Genomic DNA, 25,798 nt, shown 5'->3' on the forward strand with positions numbered 1-25,798 from the left:
TCTCTTTTCGCTGGTCAAATTAGCTTAAACATTTAAATGAATAATATTGGATCACAGGTACGTTGCATTAAACATGTATAATAAAATATTGAGTGTGGCGTGGGTTACTTATGCCGTCTCTACAGATAGTGTTGAATGTTTTACTGTATAATGTAAGGAAATTGTACCTGACAGGCTAAAGTCTGGGAACCAACTTCACAACGACTCACCCCTAAAAACCTGCAGCAACCCGCCAAATTCTAAAGCTAAACACTGTGGCGTTATGTCGGCGCTTTCTGTTTAAACTAGCTGATCATTTCAATAAATTGGTAAGTTACTGCCAGCTATATCTACTTAATAAAAAGCCACTTCCCATTGTTTATAGATATCACCATCTCACATTTGATCGCTTCTGTAATTCTCTGCTAAATAGCTAGCATTGGCGTTATAACGTCATTAATGACAGCTAGCAGCTAGTGTAGTTCAGATCTCGTCTCTCCCGGCTCAGCTCCTGGAAATGGCGCTGTGGAGCGACGTTGAGCTTCTGACCAACGAGGACACAAACACCGTCCGTTTCGACGGTGTGTCCCGGGAGGAAAACGGCAGTGGCCTGTACCAGGTGGACACACTGGTCAAAATATCCAGTGCTAACGAGGTAACGGATACCCGCTAGTCTGTTTATTCACTACACACTCATGCCAAAGGGGGTGTGTGGCTTTCTAGACTTTCTGTGCCAGTATTATTGTTTTAAGAAAAGTAAAGTACCCCTTACTGATCTTATGGAAATCTTGCGTCTTACAGGTGCAGGCAGATCCCCGTCTCACGTCCTACAGTGGCTCAAACTGGAGTTTTATTGTTGCTGACAAGACAGTCATCATGTTTGATCAGAGCTATCAGAGCATCCTCCTGCTCCTTAATTTTGGTAAACATTTGCATTTTATATGTATCCTCTCAGATTACTTGCGTGGCTGCATACAAATCAGCTGTTCTCTACAAAATCATTTAAGGGTAATTTTTAATTTTTTGGTAACAGCAAACGTTTTGTTTTTCAGAAACTGATGTGGATGCCATTGATGTATGCCTGAAGGGAAAGTTTCTGGTAGTTTGTGAAAGAAATGGTAATCTTCATTTGATCTACGTTCCACAAAAGAGGATCCTCCTAACCAGGGTATGTGTGATTGCTGTTATCTTTAAGGTCTTCCAGAGCAGGATTACAGTGGACTTAGCATTCTGTTATATTGTGCTTGTCTGAAGGACAAAGCATGGTTGCAGCAGCAGTAAAAATAAAGCCTGGTGACTGTGCTCTTTTTTTTCTTTTTTTTTTTGTGGTGAGTTTGCACTGCATGATGCATGAGGGATTACGTTATTAACATCCTCTGTCATCTTCTGGAAGGCTTTGGTTGAGAAACCATCCAATGGCAATAAGAAAACCTACCGCTATCTCATCATGGATGAGGACAAGGCATCCTCAGGTGACATGAGAACAGTGACTAATGAGAAATTAATATGTCCAGGATATGTAAATGGATTTAGAAGCAATTCTTTAGCTGCCATGTCTGGGTTTTTTTTTTTCCCCAAACTTGTGTTTTTATCATTGACAGGGATGTACTACATGTTCCTTCTTATAAAGGATGGTTTTTTCTACATTACAAACCTTTCCTTGGCAAAGCTTGAGACAGGTATCAAAATTTATGTGCCACATTTGCCAAGTTTTATTTTTTTTCAGAGCCACTTTTTTTTTAACCAAGTAACACGTTTCTCTGTCTTTTTTTTTCATTCCAGCCATTGAAAAAATGGATGTAGGAGCTCTGAAGGAGGTAAATTAAGGCAAAAATTTCCTTTTATGTCGTAGAATTTTTTTTGTTTTCTTTTAGCAATAGAGAAATAATGATAATTTTGTCCATTTCAGCTCCAGTCTCTGATCAAGATAGATTTTTACTCCACCGAGGTTTACCATGAGGAGGGTTGCAGTACAGCAGTGATGTTCAGTCTGGGTCATGAAGTCCACCTAATGATTGGGGTCAGTTTTATTCATCTGATTTCCAGCTGTACATATTCTGACATATTGGCTGCATATTAAAGGAAGCAGACAAGGGCAGACAGTTCTAAATACTGCAAGGGTGTGTTACTCTTAAAAACAGGCTCATTGCTACAAAATAACACTTACAGGAAAACCGAGTATGTTTCATAATTCAAATTGAAAATGGTGTTTAAAAGCTTATTGTCATATGCACAGTAAAAAAACATGTTTCCCTGTCTAGTGAAATTCTGTCTTTGCTGTCCACAACAGTTGCCAAGCAAAAAGAATCAATTTGTGTGTGTGTGTGTGTGTGTGTGTGTGTGTGTGTGTGTGTGTGTGTGTGTGTGTGTGTGTGTGTGTGTGCGCACGCGTGCATTATTTATATGATTCACACACAGACACTTTAATAGGTACATCTTGCTAGTACCAGGTTAGATTTTTGCCTTCAGAAATTTTGGTCCATATTGACATGACAGCATCACACAGTTTCTGCAGACTTGTCGGCTGCACATCCTTGATGTGAATTTCCCATTTCGCCACATCCCAAAAGGTGCACTATTGAGATTTGGTGGCTGTGGACTACAGTGAACTCATTGGCCCTCATTTACTAATACGTGCATGGAAATGTTCTCACTCTGTGCAAAAAATGAGTGCACGCAAAATCACTGTCAGATTTATGAGATGTGCGCAAAGGCCAATTTTGTTCTTACCACTGTGTGTATGTTATTAAATCAGACTCATTCTAAATCAGTGGCCTTGTGCTCACTGCCTACAATCTGCATACTGTTTGCATGCCTAAATGCACTGTGTTGCTCTAATGCAATTGGCTGATTAGATAGTTGTGTTGATGAGCAGCTGAACAGGTGTACCTAATGAAGTGGTCAGTGAGGGTAGTTTCACTTTTCTTTACCACAAAGCTAAAACTCTGTGTTCTTATTATATCATGTATCACAACATCATCCTGACAGGGCGATAAAGAAAATGTTTTGACTCACTGGATGATGGACCCTTGTCAGGCAAAGATGTGCTTTGCCCAGTCTGTCAACAGCAGCTTAATTCCAGGTAAACACTCTTTGTTCCAAAATGTTGACTCTAGACATGATTCAACAAGTGATGATTTCAGGAGCTGTTTTTTTTTTTTCTTTTTTTTTTCTGTTTGTCTTTGTAGGTGTGAGAAAGATGATGGTGGTTGATAATCTCTTGTACATCCTTGACACTGAGGTGAATTCCCATTAGCTGCCTGACAAAGCAGTGCAGCCTGTTATATCAATCAGTATTTGAGTTTCAAATATCCTAAATCTTTTTTCCTTGCGTCTCAGGATGTTCTGAGTCTTTGGGACCTGCACTTCCTTGTCATGATTCACTGTTGGCCGGATCTCGCCATTCATGACTTTCAGCTCACCGCAGAATGCGGCTCTGCCTCCATGGTGGCGTACGTATCAGTTTGACCACATGCTGTAGCCGTCGACGTGCAGAGAGAGACGTACCTTCTTTAAAGCGTGCTGAAAATGTTCATTAATGTGTGTTACAGCCAAGACAAGGGCAGCATGAAGATGATCACGCTGACAAAGCAAGACAACAGTCAGGTAGAAGTACAACTGAATATAAAGAAGCTTTAACCGATGATTTTCTGCAGTCCTGCTCTGAGCTCGATATGTTGGGTTTTAATTTTGCAGATCAGCTCACTGCAAATCCGATTCCTGCCTTCTATGACTATTTGCTACTCTCTTGATGTTTCCTCAGTCTCGTGTCTCGTCCATACAAAAATAAACATGGTAAACAGTCGACTCAAACCGAAATTTTTGCTACTGCAGTTTCTGTCCGTAAATATTTCTTCATATTAAAGTTGTATTTTTTTTCTGTATTTCCAGGATGCAATTTTTTTAGTTGAGGGGATCTGTGAGAACCCAGAGAGGTAGGATATGACTGAAAGAGTTTTACTGTGTTTATCAGCCAGTACTTACTGTTCAGACGTTAAGCTTTGTGTTTTGTTTTTGATTTTTGCTTTTTTGTTTGTTTTTTATCTCTGGGTCTTCAAATAGTCGAGGAGAGCCAGTAGCTTCTGTTGTTGTCCGATGCTTCACAGAGGCGTTGCCTGAGAACAGGTACATAATTTCATTGCAGTTCATGATGAATAATCTATATGATGTTGATATAATTTTACTTATGTGACTCTTCTTTGTTTCTAGGCTGAGCAGACTTCTTCACAAACACATGTTTGAAGAGGCTGAAAAGTTTGCCATTGCATTTGAACTGGATTTAGAGGTAATCAAGTCTTCTGTGGGGGTGGGGGCAGTGTGCACCGCGAATCAACTTAAAATATCACTTCAGCTGGAGGCCTGGCTGTAGTGTGCCACGATTGTTTTGCTGTGGTTATACTTGCACCACATAATATCTAGCAGGATTTCCGAGGTTTTGGTTTTCTATGTTTATTGTTACCTTAGTTAAGTGGTGCTTCTTACAGTAATTTACCTTCCTAATTGGTGCTATATACAACAAATACTCCTATTTTTTTGTTCAGCTTGTCTATAAGGTGAAGCTTGACTTTGTGCTGGAGCAGCTGGCTTCAGCATCAGTAGGTGGTTATGGAGAAAATGTGTGGTCTGAACTAGTAGAAGAAGCCAAGACCAATCTGATGAAGATCACAGTGAGTATTACACAGCTTTTTTTTTTAAATTGGGTGTCAAATTGCTGTTTAAAAAATATTGATATAATTATAGTGGGGGGAAATAATGATTTGATCCCCTGCTGAATTTGTCAGTCAGCTCCCTTACAAAGAAATAAATAGTGCCTAATTTTTATGATAGAAAAAACACATTACACAATAGTGACAAATTGATTGAGTGAAACAAGTATTTGGTCCCCTATAACCCAGCCAGAATTCTGACTCCCATAGACTGGCTGTGTGTCCATGTAGCACACTGATTACAATCAATCACTACTCTTGATCTCAGCTCATGTGTAGAAAACACACCTGTCCACAGAATCTGTTTCTTCCATTCCAACCTCTCCACCACCAAAGAGTCAGAGCAAAGAGCTGGCAAAGGACATCAGAGACAAGATTGTCGACCTGTATGAGGCTAGATTGAGCTACATGACCATCCGCAGGAAGCTTGGTGAGAAGGTGACAACTGTTCAGAAATGGAAGAAGTATAAAATGACCGTCAGTCGCCTTTGGTATGGAGCTCCATGTAAGATCTTGCCTCCTATAGTGAGGATGATCATAAGAAAGGTGGTGGACCAGCCCAAAACTACGTGGGAGGAGCTTGTTAATGATCTGAAGTAGGGCTGCAATGATTCATTCGATTATAAAAAAAAAAAAAAAAACCTCAACTCAGTGTTTCGTTTAATCCACAAATCTGCACCACTCAGGTGTCACCATGTAAGCACGAGTGTTTCACTCACATTTGTGACTAAGAACAGATCTGCAATATGAATTTCTTTAGGAGCACACATGTGGATAAAAAATATTACAACGTTAAACCCGTGTAGGCCCCAGTTTTCAACAAAAAAGACAGCAGCACCAAGATGATGCTGTCACAGTTTGTGTGTAGCTGGAGTCCGTCTCACACACACACACACACACACACACACACACATACACAAACAAACAGCAAAATGCAAAGAGGCAGAGCTGTTAAAAGTGGGCTCAGCTGGAGTGAAAGAAAATGTTTTTCTAGTGTCCAAAACAGCAGCACTTGTTCCTGTAATCGCCATTAAAACTTTTACTGGAAAACAGCTGGTGGGAGTCCATCAAACTACCATATCAGCAAGTGCCAACGTGAAGAAAACCAAACTGAAGCAAACTGGACTTGTTGCACAGGTAGCATCCATTCACTGAGCTTCTGAGAGCGACCCATTCTTTCACAAGTGCTTGCAGAAGCAGTCTGCATGGCTAGGTGCTTGGTTTTATACACTAGTGGCCATGGAAGTGACTGGAACACTTGAATTCAATGATATGGATGGGTGAGTGAGCGAATGCTTTTGCTAATATAGCCTATTTTGTATAACCTGTGCAGCACTTTGAGGTTGTTTGAAATGTGCTATAGAAATGAACTTTGACTCGACTTACCATAAAAATTAGACTGTTCATTTCTTTGTGAGCAAATTTGCTAATTCAGCAGCAGATCAAATGATCATTTCCCCCACTGTATATAAATGATGATTTATGTGTTTTGTTTTTATGTTGTCTAGGATGAGCAGTATGTGGTGGAATACTGCCTCAAGGCTCCATGGCCTACCTTTGAGACAGCAGAGAAGATGCTAAACCATGCTGCCACGCGATACTCCTCATTACAGATTCAAGAGGCCTTGGCCAGATTGGCCACCTTCTGCAGCCTCCACAGTGTAGAAAAATTCAAGTAAAATCACTTAGTGGCCAATTCTGCATTATTCTGTTATACAGTGTTTGTTTATGTACAGTTTTAAGTGGTCTTAGTTTGCTACTTTGCCATCCACAGTGGAATTGCTTGGATTGAGTTTCTGAACAGCACTGATAATCTCGGAGATATTCTCACCCATTTAAGAGAAGGAGACATGAAGGGCGCACAGCTTCTTTGGCTCAGATCCGAGGTAACAATTGAATCAGCGCGGTTTAATGTACATAAAACTTGTCATATCTTCATAACTTGTCATAAATTCAACAATAAGTCCAAAAACAATGGTTAAAAATGTGTTAGTTCAGGAATGGTTTCTAGGTCTGTTGTGGTGTTTTGTGACAGGGACAGATTGCAGCAGAGTTCCATGAGAGGAGCCTTGAAACCATCCTCAGTGCCATCCCAGAGGACCTGCCCTCACAAGACCTCTGTCCATGGTTTAGGACAGTTTTTGTCCCTTTTGTGAGGAGAGTGGTCCCACAAGGGCAGGTGGGATACAGTCCCCCATTCATAAAATACCATTGTCTCCAACAAATAGTGGTATGTTTAATAAAGGCACTGCCTCTATGTTCCCATAGAGAATCCTGGCAAAGTGGCTCGAGCAGAAAGCAAGAAATCTGGAGCTAACAGAAAAGGTAAAGACAAAAGGAAATGGACCTGAGATGGCTGTGATGGTCACTGCTTTAGAAATAGACTAATTGAATTGTAGGATAAAAAACATGCATGTTTAGATTTATCTTTGGGTTGACTTGTGGATACTGGGATTTCCCTGTCTCAAAATGGGCCTTTGAGGGGGGGGCTACACTTGGTCCACATACAGTTAAAGTCTTACTTAACAGAAGTCTTTCTGTTATTTCTGGCCAATTGATAAAGAAAAATGTTTTTAAGTAAACTAATTGCCATAGATCTTATGATTTTTCTGTGATGAAAGGCACAAACCTCTTTGGTGGGTACCAGAGTGCTTTCTATGCACAAAAACCCCACAATAAGACTCCAATACTTTTTCCCAGGGTGCGTGGCCTCAGAATGGGTTGGACTTGGCTGTGCTTGGACTGCCCTCTTTATGGACATGGATGAAATCTGTAAGTTTTTGTTTATTTGTTTGTTTTTTTTTGAATAAAATGAACCTTAATTATTATCACTTTGTTTAATTTGAGTTTTTTTCTTTTTTTTGCAGGATAACAGTAATTGTGTAGAAGAGGTGGAGAGCCTTAAGTCCCTGGTGTCCAACCTACGTCAGCTCCTGGACCTCCATCGGAAATACAACTGCACACTTTCCCTTTCAGTCTTTGAAAAGGTTTGTCTTTGTAGCTACACCTCAGGTCCAACCGAGTATCACAAGTTATTATTTAGGTTACAGATGATTGTATAATTATTTAAAAACAAGGTCATTACCCTGATGAAGGTCACAAAAGTAGTTCTGTGTACTTCTAGTGGAAGTTGTGCTTCCTGTGTCTTTGTCTCTAGATGACATTTGATGATTGGAGAAATCGAACTGTGTTAGGGATATTACACTTTTTTTCTTGCATGCATTGTATTATTTCTGGGGGTTCACCAGCAACAGGAGGCGTTGTGGGGTCAGTTGCAGTGTGTGGCAGCCAGGGGCAGAGGGCCTGGCTGCTGCTACTGGGACATGGAATATTTTTTTTGTAGAGGATTATGTCCTGATACTTACGGAGGTAATAATGTTGGGAATTTTCTCCTTTCACAATTTCAAAGAGGACTGTGTGGAGTGTGGCCTTTTTCATGCTGGACAAAGTGCCGGCTCCGGAGCTGATCGCTGCCACAGTGGAGAATAGCGTCAAGCCGTACGCTAAAGAGCACGAGATTCCTTTTGATGAGCTGCTTCTGCAGTACATCAAGGTAAAACTCCATTGCAGCCTCACACAGACATTTGGGACTTCACCTTTAGTTTATCAAATACTTGAAGATTCCTGTGTTTCTCCTAATATTGTCTTCACTAGGATTTGCTGGAGCGCTGCAGTTCTCAGACTACAACACTTTTCACAGAATGGGAAGCTAAAGCGGTGGCTGTGCTGGGCTGCATGACTGACACTGATGTAAGTTTCTGTTACCATTACACAACATGACAGTTAATGTGCATAAATATTTGGAAAAAAAATCAACTTTGCAGCAGAAGAAAAATCTGTGGGATTTGTAAAATCTCATGTTATGGTGTTTTCTTCCAGCTGATGGTTAATGCTGTACTGGAGATCATGCAGAAAGCTGTGGTACCCTGGAGTAACGTCGTGGAAAAACTGGTTGAGCAGTACCTAGAGATGGATGGACCAAAGTATGATTGTATTATTGCCTTCTTCAAGTACCATTAATGTGAGACATTCAATATGATCCACAAGTGTATGTTTTTTCCTCCTACCTATTTATTCATTTATTTTCTAGACAGGAGCTGTTAAAAGAGAGCTACCGTCTGATGGAGATCAGGAAACTTCTCAGGGGATACGGCATCCGCAATTTCAACCTGTCTAACAGCACCCAAATTATGGTACATATTGACTGCTCTAACATGTGACTTCTGTTGTTCCTACCTGTTAAAATAACATCTGTTTCCATATCGTCTTCAGACGCTGATTAGATACATCATCAAGCAAGACTTGCCAATGTCCTTAGAAGATTCGCTGACGTTAGCTGAGGCATACAAACTACCAACATCCCAGATAAATTACCTGTATGTCATCCAGCTCATAGGCCAAGGCAAGGTATGTAACTCCACGAGTTTTAAATCACACATTGTTGATTATTCATACTTTTTTGTGTTCCTGATGTGTTTGTATGAAATGTCTTGGGCTGCTTTTTGCAGACTGAGGAAATATTGACTCTCCTGAAGAAGTTGTCGCCTGCAGAGGCAGAGTGTGTGATTGACCGTCTCACGTCGTGGGCTAGGATGCAGCTGGAGGACAAAGACCACATATCTGATGAGGTACAGAATGGAAGATGTTACCTTCCTAAAGTCTAAAGGCATTTCAATGTTTTGTTTCTTTTATACAGAGCTGTGAAAAAGTATTTACCCATCACTCTCACATCACTCTGTGGTGAGTCTTTACACAGTGGTGTGAAAGACTCATTGCCAGTTATTGCAAATGCTTGATTACAGTTCTTGCAGCCACAGGTGGCACAATCAATTATTACATTTAGGGGGCAGTTACTTTTTCACACAGGGCCAGGTAGGTTTGGATAACCTTTTTTTTTTTTCTCTTAATAAATTAAATCATCATTTAAAAACTGCATTTTGTATTTACTCGGGTTATCTTTGTCTAATATTAAAATTTGTTTAATGATCTGAAACATATAAGTTTATTTGAATTTTCTCTTTGATAGCACAAGAAACATCAGATGGTCATAGCTCAGGTGATGGTGGAGGCTCTGAAATACCTGCATATAATCCAAAAATGTAAGTAATCTATTTAGCTAATTCCTCTCAGCTCCAGCTCTTTGCCTGGATTGTAGTTTGATAAGTGCGACTGTAAAAATCACACAAGATATCTGTCAGCTAAAATTGATATATAAAACAAAAATGTGGGGTGGGGAAAAAATTGATACAGCATGGTATGATATTTTGCGTAGCAATATTGTATCAATACAGGGACACTAAATATCTATATTGTATTAAATGAGTTAAAATACTCCAGGAATACTGTATAAAAGAGGGCTCATCTCATGCACCACTATCCTAAGATAACTTTAGCCGAGCAAACTTGCATTAAATCAGCTCAAGGCAACATTTCTGCAAGCAGCCACAGTCTGACTTGGATTGACTGCAGTCACTCTCAGAAAAATTGTCAAAGGTTTGCAAATAATTGCTATCTAATTCATAAATGCAGACTGATTGCCAGCATGTTGCCATGAGTCTGAATGAGTCTCTGTCACTGAGCACAATTCGAGGAGACTCCACTAGCTGCCAGCTGGTTATATTCTGTTTGGTATGCTTGAAAATCTCATTTTGCGGTGAAATAACTGAATATCATATTGGATAAAACAGATATTGCCAAAGTTTAACTTCCAGGACATAATTTGCTGTTTAAAAAAAAGGATATAAATGTTAAAAATCATGATAATTGCATTGTGAGTGAAGTATTGGGATAATATGGTATCGTGGGTTGCCTGCGAGTCCCACTGGCCGTCTAACCAAAGATTATTGGCAAGAAACTCTATAAATCTGTACCTGAATATTCAGGTTTCATGTTCATTGCAGGCGACGCTCTTAAAAGTGTGGAGTGTGAGAACAACCTCGTCATGTTCAAGGCGATCGCCCACCTGCAGGTGAGCTTCGCTCAGCAGTTTCTCAGCTTTGCTCCCTCTGTTCTTTGGTTTTGTTTTAAAATCCAGTCTTTCTGTTTTTAAGGAGGACTTTGACGTTTTCTTCACTCCCTCCAACTATGAGGATCCAAACATTCGAAAACAGATCCAGGAGCATCACATCACAGCCTACGAAAACACCCGTGGACGCCGTTCACATAAGGGGAAGGCCATGGCGACTCTAGTTGTGGCTAACGATCCAGATGGCAAGACCAAAACTATATCCACAGAAGCTGGTTTGCGTCGTCTGGGGAGGCAGCTGCAGCGTACCGAGCAGGAGCTCTGGTCTGACTTGGCCTTACGAGCTCTGAAAGTGGGCAAAGTGGACAAGGCCCTCAAGATCCTGAGGTTTGCACGTGGAGACTGGCAGGACCAGCTTTTTTTTTGTTTGGTCTTAGTAAAAGAATCGGTGCATTATTTAAACATTTGAAGCACGCTTATAGTTTTATTTGTACTTTCTCTTCATGTCTTCAGTGAGCTGTATGAGCACCACTATAACAGCAGCACAGGGAAGGTTTTGTTCACTGCTGCCAAGATGTTATGCCAGATGCTGGAGGCAGATGTCCCCATGGTGCTTCCAGATGACATGGATTTGCCAGCAGTCATCCATGATCTGGCCTGTCAAGCTATCACTGTGTGTCACTCAGGTAAAAAAAAACAAAAAAAAACATTAAAATAAAACGTACAAGATGAGGAGTATTTTCAACTGTGAATCATGCAAAAAATGTGAAGGTCTAAATGAGCATAACAGGCCCTCTTCGCCTTACCACTGCATTTTAATTTGGAAGTTTCCAAATTAATGAAGGTAATGTTGTATTAACGGTTACAGATCTTCTCCTGGATTGCCTGGAACTTTGCAAGTGCACACGGATAGCTATGGATGTCTATCATCAGTGTCAGTTATCAGACAACTATGGTTTCATAGCCAAGGTAAGTATCTTCCTATCTAGCTTCCAAAAAAGGTGGGAAGTTGTGTAAAATAAAAATAAAAACAGAATGCAGTGGCATTCAAATCTCATAAATCCAGATTTTATTCAGAGATAGAACTGAGACATTTTATTACTGCAGGAAAAAAATATTAGCTTGTTTTAAATTTGATGGCAGTAACCTGTCTCAAAAGCATGGGGGTGGGGGCAAAAAAGGCTTATTTGGCAACAGGTCAGTAACATGATTGGGTGTAAGAAGAGCATCTTAGAGAGTATTAGTTTCTTATTAGTAAAGATAGACAGAGGTTCACCAGTCTGCAAACATTTGTAGCTACAAATTGAAATAATTTCAAAATAATGTTTCTTAGCTTAAAATTGCAAAGATTTTGAATACGTCATCATCTACAGTACATAATATCAGAAGGTCCAGAGAATCTGGAGAAATCTCTGTGCACAAGGGACAAGGTCAAAACTCAATATTGTATGTCCGTGGTCTTCAGGCCCTCAGGCAGCACTGCATTAAAACAAGCATGATTCTGTTGTAAAAGGCTGCCAGCTTCTCTGGCAATTTGCCTCAGTTCATTTAAAATGAACTGAGGCAAAGTGGAAAACTGTTCTGTGGTCAGAGGAATTGAAATGTGAAATACTTTTTTTTAGATAATTTTTTATTTGTTGGCAGACGGTCCTAATATTGTCACAAAATAATAACTCGGACTACCTTTGAGAGATAATAAGAAATAATAATCAGTGACTTTTATTTAATGCTTCTCTTTCACAAAGCTGTGGAGTGAATCGAATGCTTTCATACATTTTAACTGGGTAACTTGACAGGATTTGACTCTGGAGGCAGAAAAAGACCCTTACTCTCAGTGGAGTTTTCAAGATGTTTTTAATGAAGATTGCATTGTTCTGGACCCGGTGTCAGTGCTGCCTGTCCAGTATGAAATTACCAACTGCTTGCTGCCTATTTCTCGAGGTAAGAAATCCTCAGATTTATTATCTGTTAAATGTTTATTTAGGGTTGGTCTCAATATTGTAGTCACTGATATTTATTAAATTTTGCTAATGGATTTGATTGTATTTCTTTTATAGTGCATATTTTTTATTTTGCCTGTCTTATAATGTGTATAGCACTTTGGCCACCTCTGGTTATATTAAAAATGCTTAAAAATACATGACTTTTTTTTTTTTTTTTTTTTTTCCCAACTTTTTTGCAGATACCAAATTGTACCCTCTGGACTGTTCCTGTCTGTCACACTGCTCATTTGAAGATGGTAAGTTTGGAAGTAAAAACTTCATTTGTTTTCTTATCAAATCACAGTTTTGAAAGTCAACCTCATGTCTCGACATGCGTGCAGGTTCAAACTACCTGCGGCCTCTGCTCGGCCCCCTGGGCAACATATTACAGATGTTGCAGGAGTGCAGTCAGATGGAGTTGGCCCTCAGAGTGCTGGTCAACGCATACAGCAGCTGCCTGCAGCACGTCACCTCAAACGTCATGGATATAAAGCTAAGCGTACAGGTATGACTGCAGTATTTACAGTGCTGCTTGTTGTGTTTCTCAGACAGTTGTACTGAAAATCATCGTTTACTCCTCTCAGCTTTATGATACACAAGAGCTTAAGAAGTACAACCTGTGCCTGAACGATCTCAGGAAGACGACTACATCTACTCTGAATGCTGTAGCTGTGGCGCTCTTGAACAAGGTGAGTCAGGCGAGCCCACTGCCATGAAAATATAGCGGGCTATATTATATATATATATATACATACAGCACTTTCAAATATCTATGTTTCTGTCTATGGGCTCCAGGTGTTCAACTGGAGGGTGGTGGATTGTGATTTGGCTATTGGTCTCTGCACACTCCTCTCCAAAGCAGAAGTTTTCAAAACACTGTGGAAAGTTATTGACAACACCTGGCAAAACTATGACAAAATTTTGGTAGGCAATAAAATCTCTTCTTTTTTTTTAATTGAATGTTTTACTGTTTTTAGCAGCTGAAATTTAAGAGAGAGAGCTGGGGAAAAAAAGGTACTGGTAATCTACACTTTATTCTTTCTGTGTAGCAGAGCAGCAAGGCTCTCAGGATTCAACTGAAACTGTTTGTAGAACTTGATGATAAGCACCTAGATATCAGTAGTATCAAGCCATTATCAGTTTAATGGGAAAAATACCCCTACAAAAATAGGTGTTATAATCAAGAAATCCATTACAGTGTTTTATTTTTTTAGGCTGTGGCGAAGATTGGAGCAAACCTCTGTTGTTTATACAATGAGGTGGAGGAGCAGAAGAAGTTTCTCTCTGTCATCACTGATGCTGAGTGGGGAATCAAGCTTGGCAAGTTGGAGGTAATGAAGTATTTAAATTAGGTGGCCAAGGGTACTGTGGTCTGAATAAATAGGTTTATAAAGAGCTGTCTTCACATAAATACCATGTGTATCCCGGTCCTCTCCCAGATATCGATCCAGCCTGTGTTCCGTCAGCGACCTGAGATGAAGGGCAGTCTGATCCCTGTTTTGGTGAAAAACAGGAGGATCACCCCAGACATTATCCTCCAGTACTGCAGGTCAGCTCCTCACTCCCTGTTGTCACTTTTGGCCATTTGTTGTTTGGGACAAATGTGTGTAGGTCATTTTTAAATGTCTGCTGTAGACCTGCATGTATATATCACACTCTTACCTGTGCTGTGTGTTGTTCTTTTCCCTTCTGCAGTACCTATGGCCTAGACCAGGATAGTGTAATCAACCAGTACATTACCACCTTACTCCTGCACCAGGAGGATGAGGAAGGGGCAGGTGACCCAGCTGCAGGTCAGGAGGAGGTGCAGCCTCTGAGTCACGCTGACGCACTGGAACGAGTCCTGCAGATTATCCCAATGTTACACAGCACCAGCGAGCTCACAGACAGCCTCTGTGCTGCCATATTCAAGGTCTGAGTGTGAAAGTATTTTCTCATTAAAAAACACTGTAGGCTGAAATTATGTGTTTTTTAATATTTTCAACAACAACAAAAAAATCTAAAAGCTACAACCATTCCAAATTACCAAAATCATTTGTTCAGATGATGGTTAAATTTTGTCCTCTCATGCAGCTTAGCCCCTACAACTACGAGAGAATTGAAGTGGTGCTGAACATCATACAGGCTGCAGATGAGAACGTGACCAGCCTCTCCGTTGGTCAGGTAAAAACACGCCAACATATTGAAGCTTATGTAGTTCTTTGTCGTCACAATGAAATGCTCAGACTAGAAGCTTTTGTACGTAAACCTACAGGCAATGGGTCTCCTCCAGCATCTGAAGTCCTACAAGCGAGTCTCTCCACCCTCAGACATGGAGAACACGTATCTTCTTGAAAACAGTCTGCTGCCAAACCCCCTTTCCGGTAGCCGACTTCCTTTCCAACTGCTTATGCAGACCAAACATTACTGGAAGATTATTTGTGAGTTATCCACTATACTTTTTCATGCCTGCTAAATTTATTTTTCACGCCTCTGTATTAATACTGCTAAATTAATTTTTGTCACATCTGCAGTGGAGGACTGTTGCTATGGTGTTGTGTAGTCTAAAAGGAAGTGGTCCTAATATAATTTCAGCTATTTGTGCAAACACGTCTGCATGCTAGCATCTCTAACTTTTAATTATAAATAATTATATTTAAAGACTGATAGAAGTGATGACATGGTTTAGAAGTACTGAAACTAAAATATTCTTCTTTTTCAGCTCCTGAGCTCAGTGAGGAAACCTTCCCCACACTTCTACTGATTAGCAAACTCATGAAGGTTAAACCACCGTAATCTCAAAAATTGCTTCAGTCTGTTTAATCACAGAAATTATTATTTTGTTCATAAAATTTGGTCAGTGAGATTGTTAAAACCTTTCTATCGCTCTGCAGGTTAGCCTTGACAAGCTCTACATGTCAGCAGCAAACCATGTGTTTGAGAAGAAGATGAAGCCTTTACTCTTAGAGCAAAGGAAAATGGGTCAGGGACATGGCCAAAATAAGGAGACTATAAAGGTGGCCAAGACTATGATGAAGTACATCCAGTGCATTCAAAGTCTGGAGTGGGCTGCTGCCACGGCCCACAAGATAACCCAGGAGCTTCCACCAGGTTTGAGCTGCACATTAGCCTCTACACTGCACTACGGGGTATGTTCGTATAGATGCGCTTAGCTGTTTCCTCTTCTCTACAGGCTACGAGAAGACACAATCACTTAGGTTCTGTTTGGCTCTTGGAGATGCTTGGCTGAAGGATCCACACCTTGACGTCAGTGTTTGCCGTTTTTCACCTGCAGAAATGTTTAAACGCCTCCGATCTTCAACTAGAAGGTTTTCCATTCATTAGTTGATATTTTTTCTTTCTTCTTCTTCTCTTCCCCTTCTCTGATCTCACACAGGAGGCAGCGCGGGCCAGAGGAGAGACCTTTCTATCCAAGTTGAAGCTGCAGTTTCAGCGCTCAGCAACTGAGAATACTTTGATAACTAGTCAGCTGAACAGCCCGGAGTACCTGAAACTGACTGGGCTACCAGCCAGGCTCATAGTGGCCCTGTACGAGCACAACAGTGTGGAACAGCGTTACAAAGAGTCAGGAGGTCAGACGTATCCAGGTGAGCACACTTTAATGAGGCAGTAGGTAAATTAATATTTCACGTTCACTGGACCAGATTTTTTTTTCTCGACTCCAACATCAGTGCTCACAGACAGTGGACTCATCTCTGTTCTTGTCCTGTTGGACCTCAGTGCAGCTTTTGATACTGTTGACCATAACATTTTATTACAGAGATTAGAGCATACTATAGGTATTAAAGGTACTGCACTGCAGTGGTTTGAATCATATTTATCTAATAGATTCCAATTTGTTCATGTAAATGGGGAGTCTTCTTCACACACTAAGGTTAATTATGGAGTTCCACAGGGTTCTGTGCTAGGACCAATTTTATTTACATTATACATGCTTCCCTTAGGCAGTATTATTAGAAAGCACTGCATCAATTTTCATTGTTATGCAGATGATACTCAGCTTTACCTATCAATGAAGCCAGATGACACACATCAATTAATTAAACTGCAAGAATGTCTTAAAGACTTTAAGGCCTGGATGACCTCTAATTTCCTGCTTTTAAATTCAGATAAAACTGAAATTCTTGTTCTCGGCCCCACAAATCTTAGAAACATGGTGTCTAACCAGATACTCTGGATGGCATTACTTTGGCCTCCAGTAACTCTGTGAGAAATCTTGGAGTCATTTTTGACCAGGATATGTCCTTCAATGCACATATTAAACAAATATGTAGGACCGCTTTTTTGCATTTGCGCAATATTTCTAAAATTAGAAACATCCTTTCTCAGAGTGATGCTGAAAAGCTAATTCATGCATTTATTACTTCTAGGGTGGACTGTTGTAATTCATTATTATCAGGCTGTCCTAAAAGCTCCCTGAAAAGCCTTCAGCTGATCCAAAATGCTGCAGCTAGAGTAATGACAGGGACTAGAAAGAGAGAGCATATTTCTACCATATTGGCTTCTCTTCATTGGCTCCCTGTTAAATCTAGAATAGAATTTAAAATCCTTCTCCTCACATACAAGGTCTTGAATAATCAGGCACCATCTTATCTCAAAGACCTCATAGTACCGTATCACCCCAACAGAGCACTTCGCTCTCAGACTGCTGGCTTACTTGTGGTTCCTAGGATACTTAAGAGTAGAATGGGAGGCAGAGCCTTCAGCTTTCAGGCGCCTCTTCTGTGGAACCAGCTTCCAGCTTGGATTCAGGAGACAGACACCCTCTCTATTTTTAAGATTAGGCTTAAAACTTTCCTTTATGATAAAGCTTATAGTTAGGGCTGGATCAGGTGACCCTGAACCATCCCTTAGTTATGCTGCTATAGGCCTAGTCTGCTGGGGGGTTCACATAATGCACTGTTTCTTCTCATTCACCTTATTTACTTTGTTTATACTCCACTCTGCATTTAATCATTAATTGATATTAATCTCTGGCTCTTTTCCACAGCATGTCTTTCTCTCCCCTCAGCCCAACCGGTCGCGGCAGATGACTGCCCCTCCCTGAGCCTGGTTCTGCTGGAGGTTTCTTCCTGTTAAAAGGGAGATTTTCCTTCCCACTGCCGCCAAGTGCTTGCTCATAGGGGGTCGTTTTGACTGTTGGGTTTTCTCTGTATTATTGTAGGGTCTTTACCCGCAATACAAAGCGCCTTGAGGCGACAGTTTGTTGTGATTTGGCGCTATATAAATAAAATTGAATTGAATTGAATTGAAAATAAAATTGAATTGAATTGAATTGAACTTATGATGTATGTGGTTTTTCAGCCCATTTCAGTTTGTCCTGGATTTTTGTTAGATAATTTTCTGCATACTTGATCAGTCTCTGTATGTCTCTGTTTCTCAGACATACATGCTGCTGTTAAGGAGATTGCAGCAATCAACAATGTGGATCTTCTAAAAATCCGTAACATGTTGTTAGAAAAATGGATCTGTAAGACCGGCCCAGCGGTGGTCAAGGTTTGTCAGTCTTAGCTTAATCTTGTCAGTTTATCACTGCATTAGTTATCTGCACATTATATGTTTTAGCAGATTTGTTGCTCTGGATCTCCTCTGTGTGAAATTTCAGCTGAACTTTTTTTTTTCTTTAATTTAGGATGTTGGTAATAGTGACTGTGTCAGCAACATTGAGGAAGACCCAGACTTGATGAGGTAACGTTATCATGATCACCTTTTGCATTATTTCTAGTTTTCTCGTAATCACAATTCACTGAAACAGTACAGGTTACCTGTCAGTCATAGAGGAAATTTGCAGTGGCAGCGCAGTGTGGGAACAGAGTGAGTCAGGGAGGGCTGATTGAACTCTGCCCTCATTAGCAACCACAGACCAAGACCTTAAAGCTCACTCACATGGACCACAGAGCAGCCACAGCCATGCCCAGCTGCACAGCAACCCTGCTCAAAGTTACCTGAGTTGCTGTTATAGATTGCTCTGTCATGAAAGGCTTTGAGAGAAGCCACAGATTTTGTTTGGTATGTGTAGTATGAATAAAATAAATTTGGTCGCTTTAAATTGTCTTACTGGCAGAAACCACTGGCAGAAGAATCCTTGCTACAGTTTCCTACATTACACCCTACATTAGGATCATAGTCATTCTACTCATTTATTGTGCTATTAATGCTTGCAGGGTGGTGTACATGCTGCAGTCCTGCGCAATGGAAGATGCTGTTCGTCTTCTAAACCCTATCCTAACTGCAGAAACCTGGGTACATTTTAAAACAAACAGTAAAAGCAATAACAGGAGAGAAGTCAACAGTTGATAAAGTGTCGAATGAAAGTGGCTCATCTGTTTTTGCTTTCCCTTCTGTAGCCGCTTAGCGCATCTGGACCTCGTCTGACCTTCTGCCATCGGACTCGAGTGCTGCTCTGTCTCATTCGCCTCGCTGATTCAGAAACTCTGGAGGCTAAGTTGCAGATTCCCAGCACCAAAATCCCGTAAGAAGCTATGAAAAGTACCCATGAAGTTAATATAATGAAGGTTTATAATCACCAATGTTTCTATATTTTCTATTTATATGCAGATATTACCTGAAGTGTTACATCTTTGTCTCTCAACTGGAAGCATTAAACATCCCGTACACAGTTCAGTCCTTCCTCAATAGTCCCAAAGAGGGTTTGGTTAAAGGGCTTTGGAAGAACCACAGCCATGAGCCTCAGGTACTTTATGACAGAAAACATGAAAATGATTCCAGTTTGTTACTTCAGTTTTACTTCTCTAGGTTAGAAATGTTAGACACACACACAGTATGCAGGCAACCTGAAGCCCTCTTTATCCTTTCAGGCTGTGCGGTTGGTGGCAGACCTGTGCCTGGAGTACCAGGTTTATGACCCTCAGCTGTGGAACAGTCTACTTCAGAAGCTGCTGGGCTTCAACCTGGTGAGAGAACGTGCATCATTCATGCACTCTGAAAAGAAGTAGTAAAAATAAGATTTTTTTTTTTTTTTTTTTTTGGTAACAGTTCTTAGAAATATTCTCAATCTGAACATCCAAAAATGCACTGAAGCTAAATAAAAGCTTGGTTATCTTTAGGAAATAACACCTGAATGCACACATTTCTCCTCCTTAGATCAGCCACCTCCAGAAGGTTCTAGAGGAAATCGTGGCTGTGCCTGCTTTGTGGGAGGTAATTTGTCACTTTTTATTTTAAAATTTGAAAAAGCCATATTTTTCCACTGAGAAAACATTTTATTTCAAAGTTACACAAAGTATATGTCTTAACAGTAACGTAACACCGGATTTGATGCTCAGATATTTGTGCATTTGGAATGAGCATGCATATCTTTATCTTTCTTCTTCTTCTTCTTTCTGTGTGTGTGTGTGTGTGTGTGTGTGTGTGTGTGTGTGTGTGTGTGTGTGTGTGTGTGTGTGTGTGTGTGTGTGTGTGTGTGTGTGTGTGTGTGTGTGTGTGTGTGTGTGTGTGTCAGCTGGAAAAAAAGAAGTTGCATTGCATTTGCTAAAACATGCATTAACCACTATGCCACAGAATATCCGGTTGGAGCAAACGTGCCACAAATAAGAAAAATGTCTCCAACCAGTGCTGCAGTTTGGCTAATAAGAATATTTATTTATTAATTTTTAATTCTCACGCCCCAGATTTCAAGTTTCTCCCGGACCTGGAGGAGCATGATACTGGCACCTTTTGTCTCAGGTACCACACAGATGAATAAAACAATCAAATTCACTTCCATTAGCAAACAGAATGGATTTTTAAGTGTTTGGTGCTGATGTTAAATGGCATATGACCAATATCCAGTTCAAAACTAGGGCTGCGGCCATTTATTTATTTATTTATTTTTAGTAATCGCTTATTGCATTGATTGAGTAATCAGATAAGAATATTTTTGTCTTATTAATGAGTAATGATAAATATTCAAAAGTAAAAAGCAGGTCTTTTGAAATAAACTGCTCATTGGTTTCTGGTTTAGAAATTTCCATTTTTAATAGTTGCATACAACATCCATAAGAAAAAACAAAACCCCTTTACTGTATTTATGTCCCATATTAAAATTGTATTAAAAGAAAGAAAAAGAGTACATTAGTGTCAAAATAAGGTATACATGCAGCTTAAACTAAGGCATGAAACAAAATAGTCTTTATTCTACTCTTGAAAGGCTTTCTTACATTAAGAGCAAGCAAAAAGAGTTCCGGTAGTGTTGTATGCTAGAAAAACATTTTCTTCCACTCCACCTAAGCTCATCTTCTCACTAACGACTCCACCTATTTGTTCTTTGGCGTGTGTGTGTGTGTGTAGACAGATTCACATTGATCTATGACGGCATCACCATCACTGCTGCTGGTTTGTTTAAAAACTGGGGGCTGCACAGTCTTACTTTTGTAATACTTTTTATTCACACACGTACTCCTACATAAGTTTCTATTTCACATGTATTTTTAGTTGTAAATGTGGGTGAAATGCTCACGCTTACATGGTGACAACTGAGCGCTACAAACAAACAAAGCATCAAAGTAAAAAAATTTTTTAATAATTGAGTTACTCGAAGAATCGTCGCAGGCCTATTCAGGACTTCTACGAACCAGTTATGTGTGTCTTGTTCCTTTTAGGTTGTCAAGTAAATGCTTTTATATTTGCTGATATGTTGAAATGCTGCAATAAGAATTTTGTAACCTTAGGCTTTGTGTATAGTTACAGCAATACAACCCAATAACAGGCATGCGCAAGATATGCTGAGTTGCTGAGCTCACTAAAAGACAAGGTTAATAACTCACGGGCCACAACTTTACCTTTGTTTTAAAAGGTCAGAATAATTAATGACTATTATCTGAGTTTGTTTAAAAAAACAAACATCTTAACATCTTTTTTTTTTTTTTTTTTTGTCAAAGTTGATGTTAAAATGTTCACTTGCTCCCTAATATATCCCACCCACTAACAGGTGCCATGATGTAGAGATAATCAGTTGTATCCACTACACCAGGCAGTGGTCAGAATATTTTGCTTGATCCGTGTAAATTAATTTGTCACTGTGAAACAGCTTCACATTACGACTGACTGAATGAGGGTCATTAATGTAGAAGTGACCTGTATCTTGAATACTAGTTCGCTGATAATTGATAATACGTGTTTGCTGTATTTGGTGCTTCTCTTAAATGCAGCTTTGTCTCGTGTGTTTTCTTGCCAACAGCTTCTGTTCCCCTGAGTCCAGATCAGCAGGCTACGCTCTACAGAACCTTTGTTCTGCTCCTCAAGTATGTCTCACTCAAATGAAAGTCTTCACACCTGAATCATGTAAAATATACTTGTCAATGAAGAAACACAAGTATGTGTTTTTAAATAGACATTAGAAACCAACACTGTAATAGATGTACAAACAAGAGTTCTAAAAATAAGGTACAGCCTCTTCCTGTCACCCATCTGTACATGGGCAGCGGTGTTGAGGAACTGCTTTCTACCCTGGATGAGTGCTGTGCAACATTCACTGGATGTGGTTGCCTTTGAACGTACTGATCTAGCATGTTCAGTAGGTGGAGAATCAGAACTGTATTGGCCAAGGAAGTGCCTGGATATGCTCCTGATCCAGAAAGGCCTGCAGTACTCTGACAGTGTGTGGGTGTGCACTGTTCTGCTGAAATAGCCAAGACTGGTAAAAGTACAGGTTGCAGTGCCTCCGTCCGGTCAGATTTCTACCAAGAACAATCAGAACATGCAAGGCTGCTAGAATAATCCAGCCATGCATGCAAGTATCCAACATGCCAGTAGCCCGACCTCAGTCAGTGTTGGTCAGTCATGGCACTAATGACAGTGTTGTACACTGTCTGTTTCATGGATCCATTTCTGATTGGTGGAATTGGTGTTAGACCTGGGCAATGCATCATGTCCACTTCATGTTAATTCTTAATATCTTTGCCTCTTTCCCTCCTGAGGTGCCCATTCTTGTTGAATCTGGATTTGATCGGAATTGCCAATCGCTTTGCACAGTTCAATCTGCCCGCTTTCGCCTTGGGAACGCTCCTCCTCATTCCCTGTGCCAGTAAGAAGGAGCAGCAAATTCAGGTGACCGCATTCGTGTAAATACACGTGAGATGTAAGCGTAAAGTTTAGGCTTTAACTTTAACCGGTTGCTGTCTTTTTGTTGTTTGCAGGGCTTTCTCTCGGTCTGTAACCCGCTTGCCATCCTTGAACAAGTGGATGAGCTTATGAACACTGGGGAACTGGCTGGTATTCCTTCACAGGTTAGATGTGAAGGTTTTCAGCTTCTTACAGATTTAACTGCTTCCACCACTTAATGACAGTTCACCTTTATTTAATATTTCCACTTCAGATACATTTAATTTCAGCTTCTTAAGACAGAACATTTTGAAGACATGATCTTTTTTTTTTTTTTTTTTTTTTTTTTTTATAAATATTATTATTATTATTATTCCAGTATATAGGTCAACCTGTTTTTCTATTGTGGGAATTTTGGTAGTTTCTAGTTATTAGAACACTGTTCTGTTAAACAGGAAGTTTGCTCGGGTGAGCTGATGGTGTGAAGTTAGAAGTGTGTGTGTGTGTGTGTGTGTGTGTATGTGTGTTTAAAAAAAAAAAAAAAAAAAACTGTGTTGTTTACCACATACATAAATAAACCCATGATCTTCATATGAGCAGATTTGCTATTTTATAATAGCTGATGGTTGGTGCATTGAAATATATCTGCATTGCTTGATTTCTATTCATTGTTATTACATTCTTATATAAATGACATTATACATTGTATATTATGTTAAACTGTAACACACTCACCCATTCCTTTGAATCTTTTTACTGGTAGTGTATATTTAACATATTATTTATTTCTTTTGTGATCCATCAGGTCAGGGAGACTGTATTAACTTTTATCAGTGAAAATGGACAACACCAGAAACTGCTGATGACGAAACACTTCAACCATCTGAAGCAGCTCGTAGTGTCGAGGGGGCAGCCTAACCACGTGAAAGATTTGGTGGACTATCTGATCAGTCAGAACTGGTACGATTCATACCCTACCCAACACTTCACAGGAAAGCAGCACAAACACACAGAGTCCAAAAACATCTAATATTTTTAATATCTAAAATTTGAGAGTGGTATAATCATATACAGTGGAGAAAATACATTTTTGATACACTGCCGATTTTGCAAGTTTTCCCACCTATGAAGAATGGAGAGGTCTGTAATTTTTATCGTAGGTACACTTCAACTGTGAGAGACAGAATCTAAAAAAGGACCCAGAAAATCACATTGAATGGTTTTTAAATAATTAATTAGATTTTATTGCACGAAGTAAGTATTTGATCACCCACCAACCAGCAAGAATTCTGGCTCTCACAGACCTGTTAGATTTTCTTTAAGAAGTCCTCCTATTCTGTAATAATTACCTGTATTAATTGCGCCTATTTGAACTCGTTACCTGTATAAAAGACGCCTGTCCACACACTCAATCATACTCGAACCTCTCCACCATGCCCAAGACTGAAGAGCTGTCTAAGGATGCCAGGGACAAAATTGTAGACCTGCACAAGGCTGGGATGGGCTACAGGACAATGTCTGTCCAAAGGACATTGTTCCAGACGTCTTGTGGTTTGTTCAGGTGCAGCTTTGCAAAACTAACCCATGCTGACGTGTTGTTTTTAGAGAGAAGAGGTTTTCTCCTGGCAACACTTTCAAATCAGCCAAACGTATTCATTCTTTTTCTAATTGTACTGTCGTGAATTTTAACATTTAACATGTTAGCTGAGTTCTGTGGAGTTTAAGATGTAGCTCTTGGGTTTTTTGCAGCACCGTCTGACTTTGGGTGCTGAGATGTCCGCTGTTTTCCACTTGTGAATAATCTTTCTCACTGTGAAGTGATGGACTTTTAACTGTTTGGAAATGGCCTTATAACCCTTCCCAGCTTGATGGGCAACAACAGTTGCTTCTCTAAGATCACTGCTGTCTTTCCTCTTCAGTTTTGTGTTAACACACCTGGATGCTCCTGTTCTTCAGACTGCCAAAACCTCTGCTTTGATAGAGCTGCTCACACATGACCAGTTAATCAAGTAAATTTGAGTAGCAGCACCTGGCTGGCTGCTTTGTCTTTCTGTATATGGGCTTTTGTTAGAAACCCTGGTTGTATACCCTGCTGAGGTATACAGCTGTTTTAATGTTATGTTATGGACTCAGACTGTAGCTAATGCATTACTTGAATTCAGATTTTGTTTGCTCTTTCTTCCAGTTTAGCATAATTGCTGACATTCATAACAGAACTGGATAAGAAACATGTGTTTAAGCTTTTCAGATTATATAATTTTAGTTCTCAGTGGTTTCTTTCAATCTGCTCTACAGTCAGGATGATGCAGACTCGCTCGCTCGTCAGTACATGAAACACAGAGCGCATCAAAGAGGGGAAACGCTGACAAATGGCTCCCCGTCACCGAGCTGCCTGAAGGTAACTGAAGCTGATATCCTGGACCCACTCTACCGGAGAGCAAAGGCCACAAATAGTTAGATGTCATTGTGTTTGATGTCAAGTAGAACTCTGTTCATATCTTATTAGCTCATATTGTGCATATTTTCAGTTTCTCAGTTGCATCACTGTTTCAGAAATGATAGCAGCTTAAAAGCAGTTTCTCTCTGTGCATTAATGATTTCTTTTGCTTTGCAGGACTTTCTTATCTTGTAAAATGGAGTATTGGGATAAACCAGCACTATTTCTTCAGCCATATTTATATAATCCTTCTTGGTCTGTTTTGGGCTGAGATGCAGTATTTGCACTTGACATTTATCTTTCAGCTGTAATGTTTGAATAAACGGTATTATTGAAAACTGTGTGGAGGAATTATTTAAAAGAATTTCAAAATGCAACTTTTTTTTTTGTTTGTTTTCCAGGATGTTTATTACCTACTGGCGTGCTGTTTAAGTTTAATGCTGTTTTATTTGTTCTTTTGTCACTTATTGAAATACTCACACAAAGGCATTACTCCTTTTTTTTAATATTAAACCCCATTTTCTTAGTTATCTGTTTTCATTTAAAATGCTATTTTCCCAACTTTCCCATTTTATGTACAGCTTGATTATCTTAGACACACTTTTTTTAGTTCATATCATTTTTGTTTCTTTAAAACTCTAGTCTCATTTCTGAAGGAGCAGTTCCCTTTACTCGGGCTTCAAAGTTC

The 25,798-nt window shown here is 39.8% G+C and overlaps 1 protein-coding gene across 1 annotated transcript; it reads left to right on the forward strand.

The window, feature by feature from the left end:
- The first annotated feature begins 216 nt into the window (after positions 1–216).
- On the forward strand, positions 217–25,448 carry kntc1 (kinetochore associated 1). Its single transcript, XM_030738420.1, has 62 exons — positions 217–308; positions 488–634; positions 781–901; positions 1,032–1,147; positions 1,373–1,451; positions 1,581–1,658; positions 1,762–1,796; positions 1,889–1,999; positions 2,968–3,061; positions 3,168–3,220; positions 3,319–3,431; positions 3,531–3,585; positions 3,676–3,774; positions 3,871–3,914; positions 4,042–4,104; positions 4,189–4,264; positions 4,521–4,646; positions 6,194–6,360; positions 6,460–6,571; positions 6,721–6,864; positions 6,954–7,010; positions 7,386–7,457; positions 7,553–7,672; positions 8,095–8,238; positions 8,340–8,435; positions 8,565–8,668; positions 8,776–8,878; positions 8,958–9,092; positions 9,194–9,313; positions 9,712–9,784; positions 10,586–10,653; positions 10,736–11,037; positions 11,164–11,336; positions 11,519–11,619; positions 12,447–12,591; positions 12,833–12,889; positions 12,974–13,137; positions 13,217–13,321; positions 13,428–13,556; positions 13,847–13,963; positions 14,072–14,181; positions 14,328–14,544; positions 14,706–14,795; positions 14,887–15,052; positions 15,334–15,392; positions 15,506–15,722; positions 15,805–15,878; positions 16,009–16,219; positions 18,016–18,128; positions 18,265–18,320; positions 18,797–18,875; positions 18,980–19,104; positions 19,191–19,326; positions 19,451–19,546; positions 19,737–19,793; positions 20,264–20,318; positions 21,811–21,874; positions 22,550–22,679; positions 22,769–22,858; positions 23,479–23,633; positions 24,969–25,071; positions 25,288–25,448. Exons 2-62 carry the CDS (start codon positions 497–499, stop codon positions 25,303–25,305), a joined length of 6,630 nt encoding a protein of 2,209 aa, XP_030594280.1. The 5' UTR covers positions 217–308; positions 488–496; the 3' UTR covers positions 25,306–25,448.
- Positions 25,449–25,798: the final 350 nt, after the last annotated feature.

The sequence above is a fragment of the Archocentrus centrarchus genome, chromosome 9 (genome assembly GCF_007364275.1).
Source record: "Archocentrus centrarchus isolate MPI-CPG fArcCen1 chromosome 9, fArcCen1, whole genome shotgun sequence".
Taxonomy (NCBI): domain Eukaryota; kingdom Metazoa; phylum Chordata; class Actinopteri; order Cichliformes; family Cichlidae; genus Archocentrus; species Archocentrus centrarchus.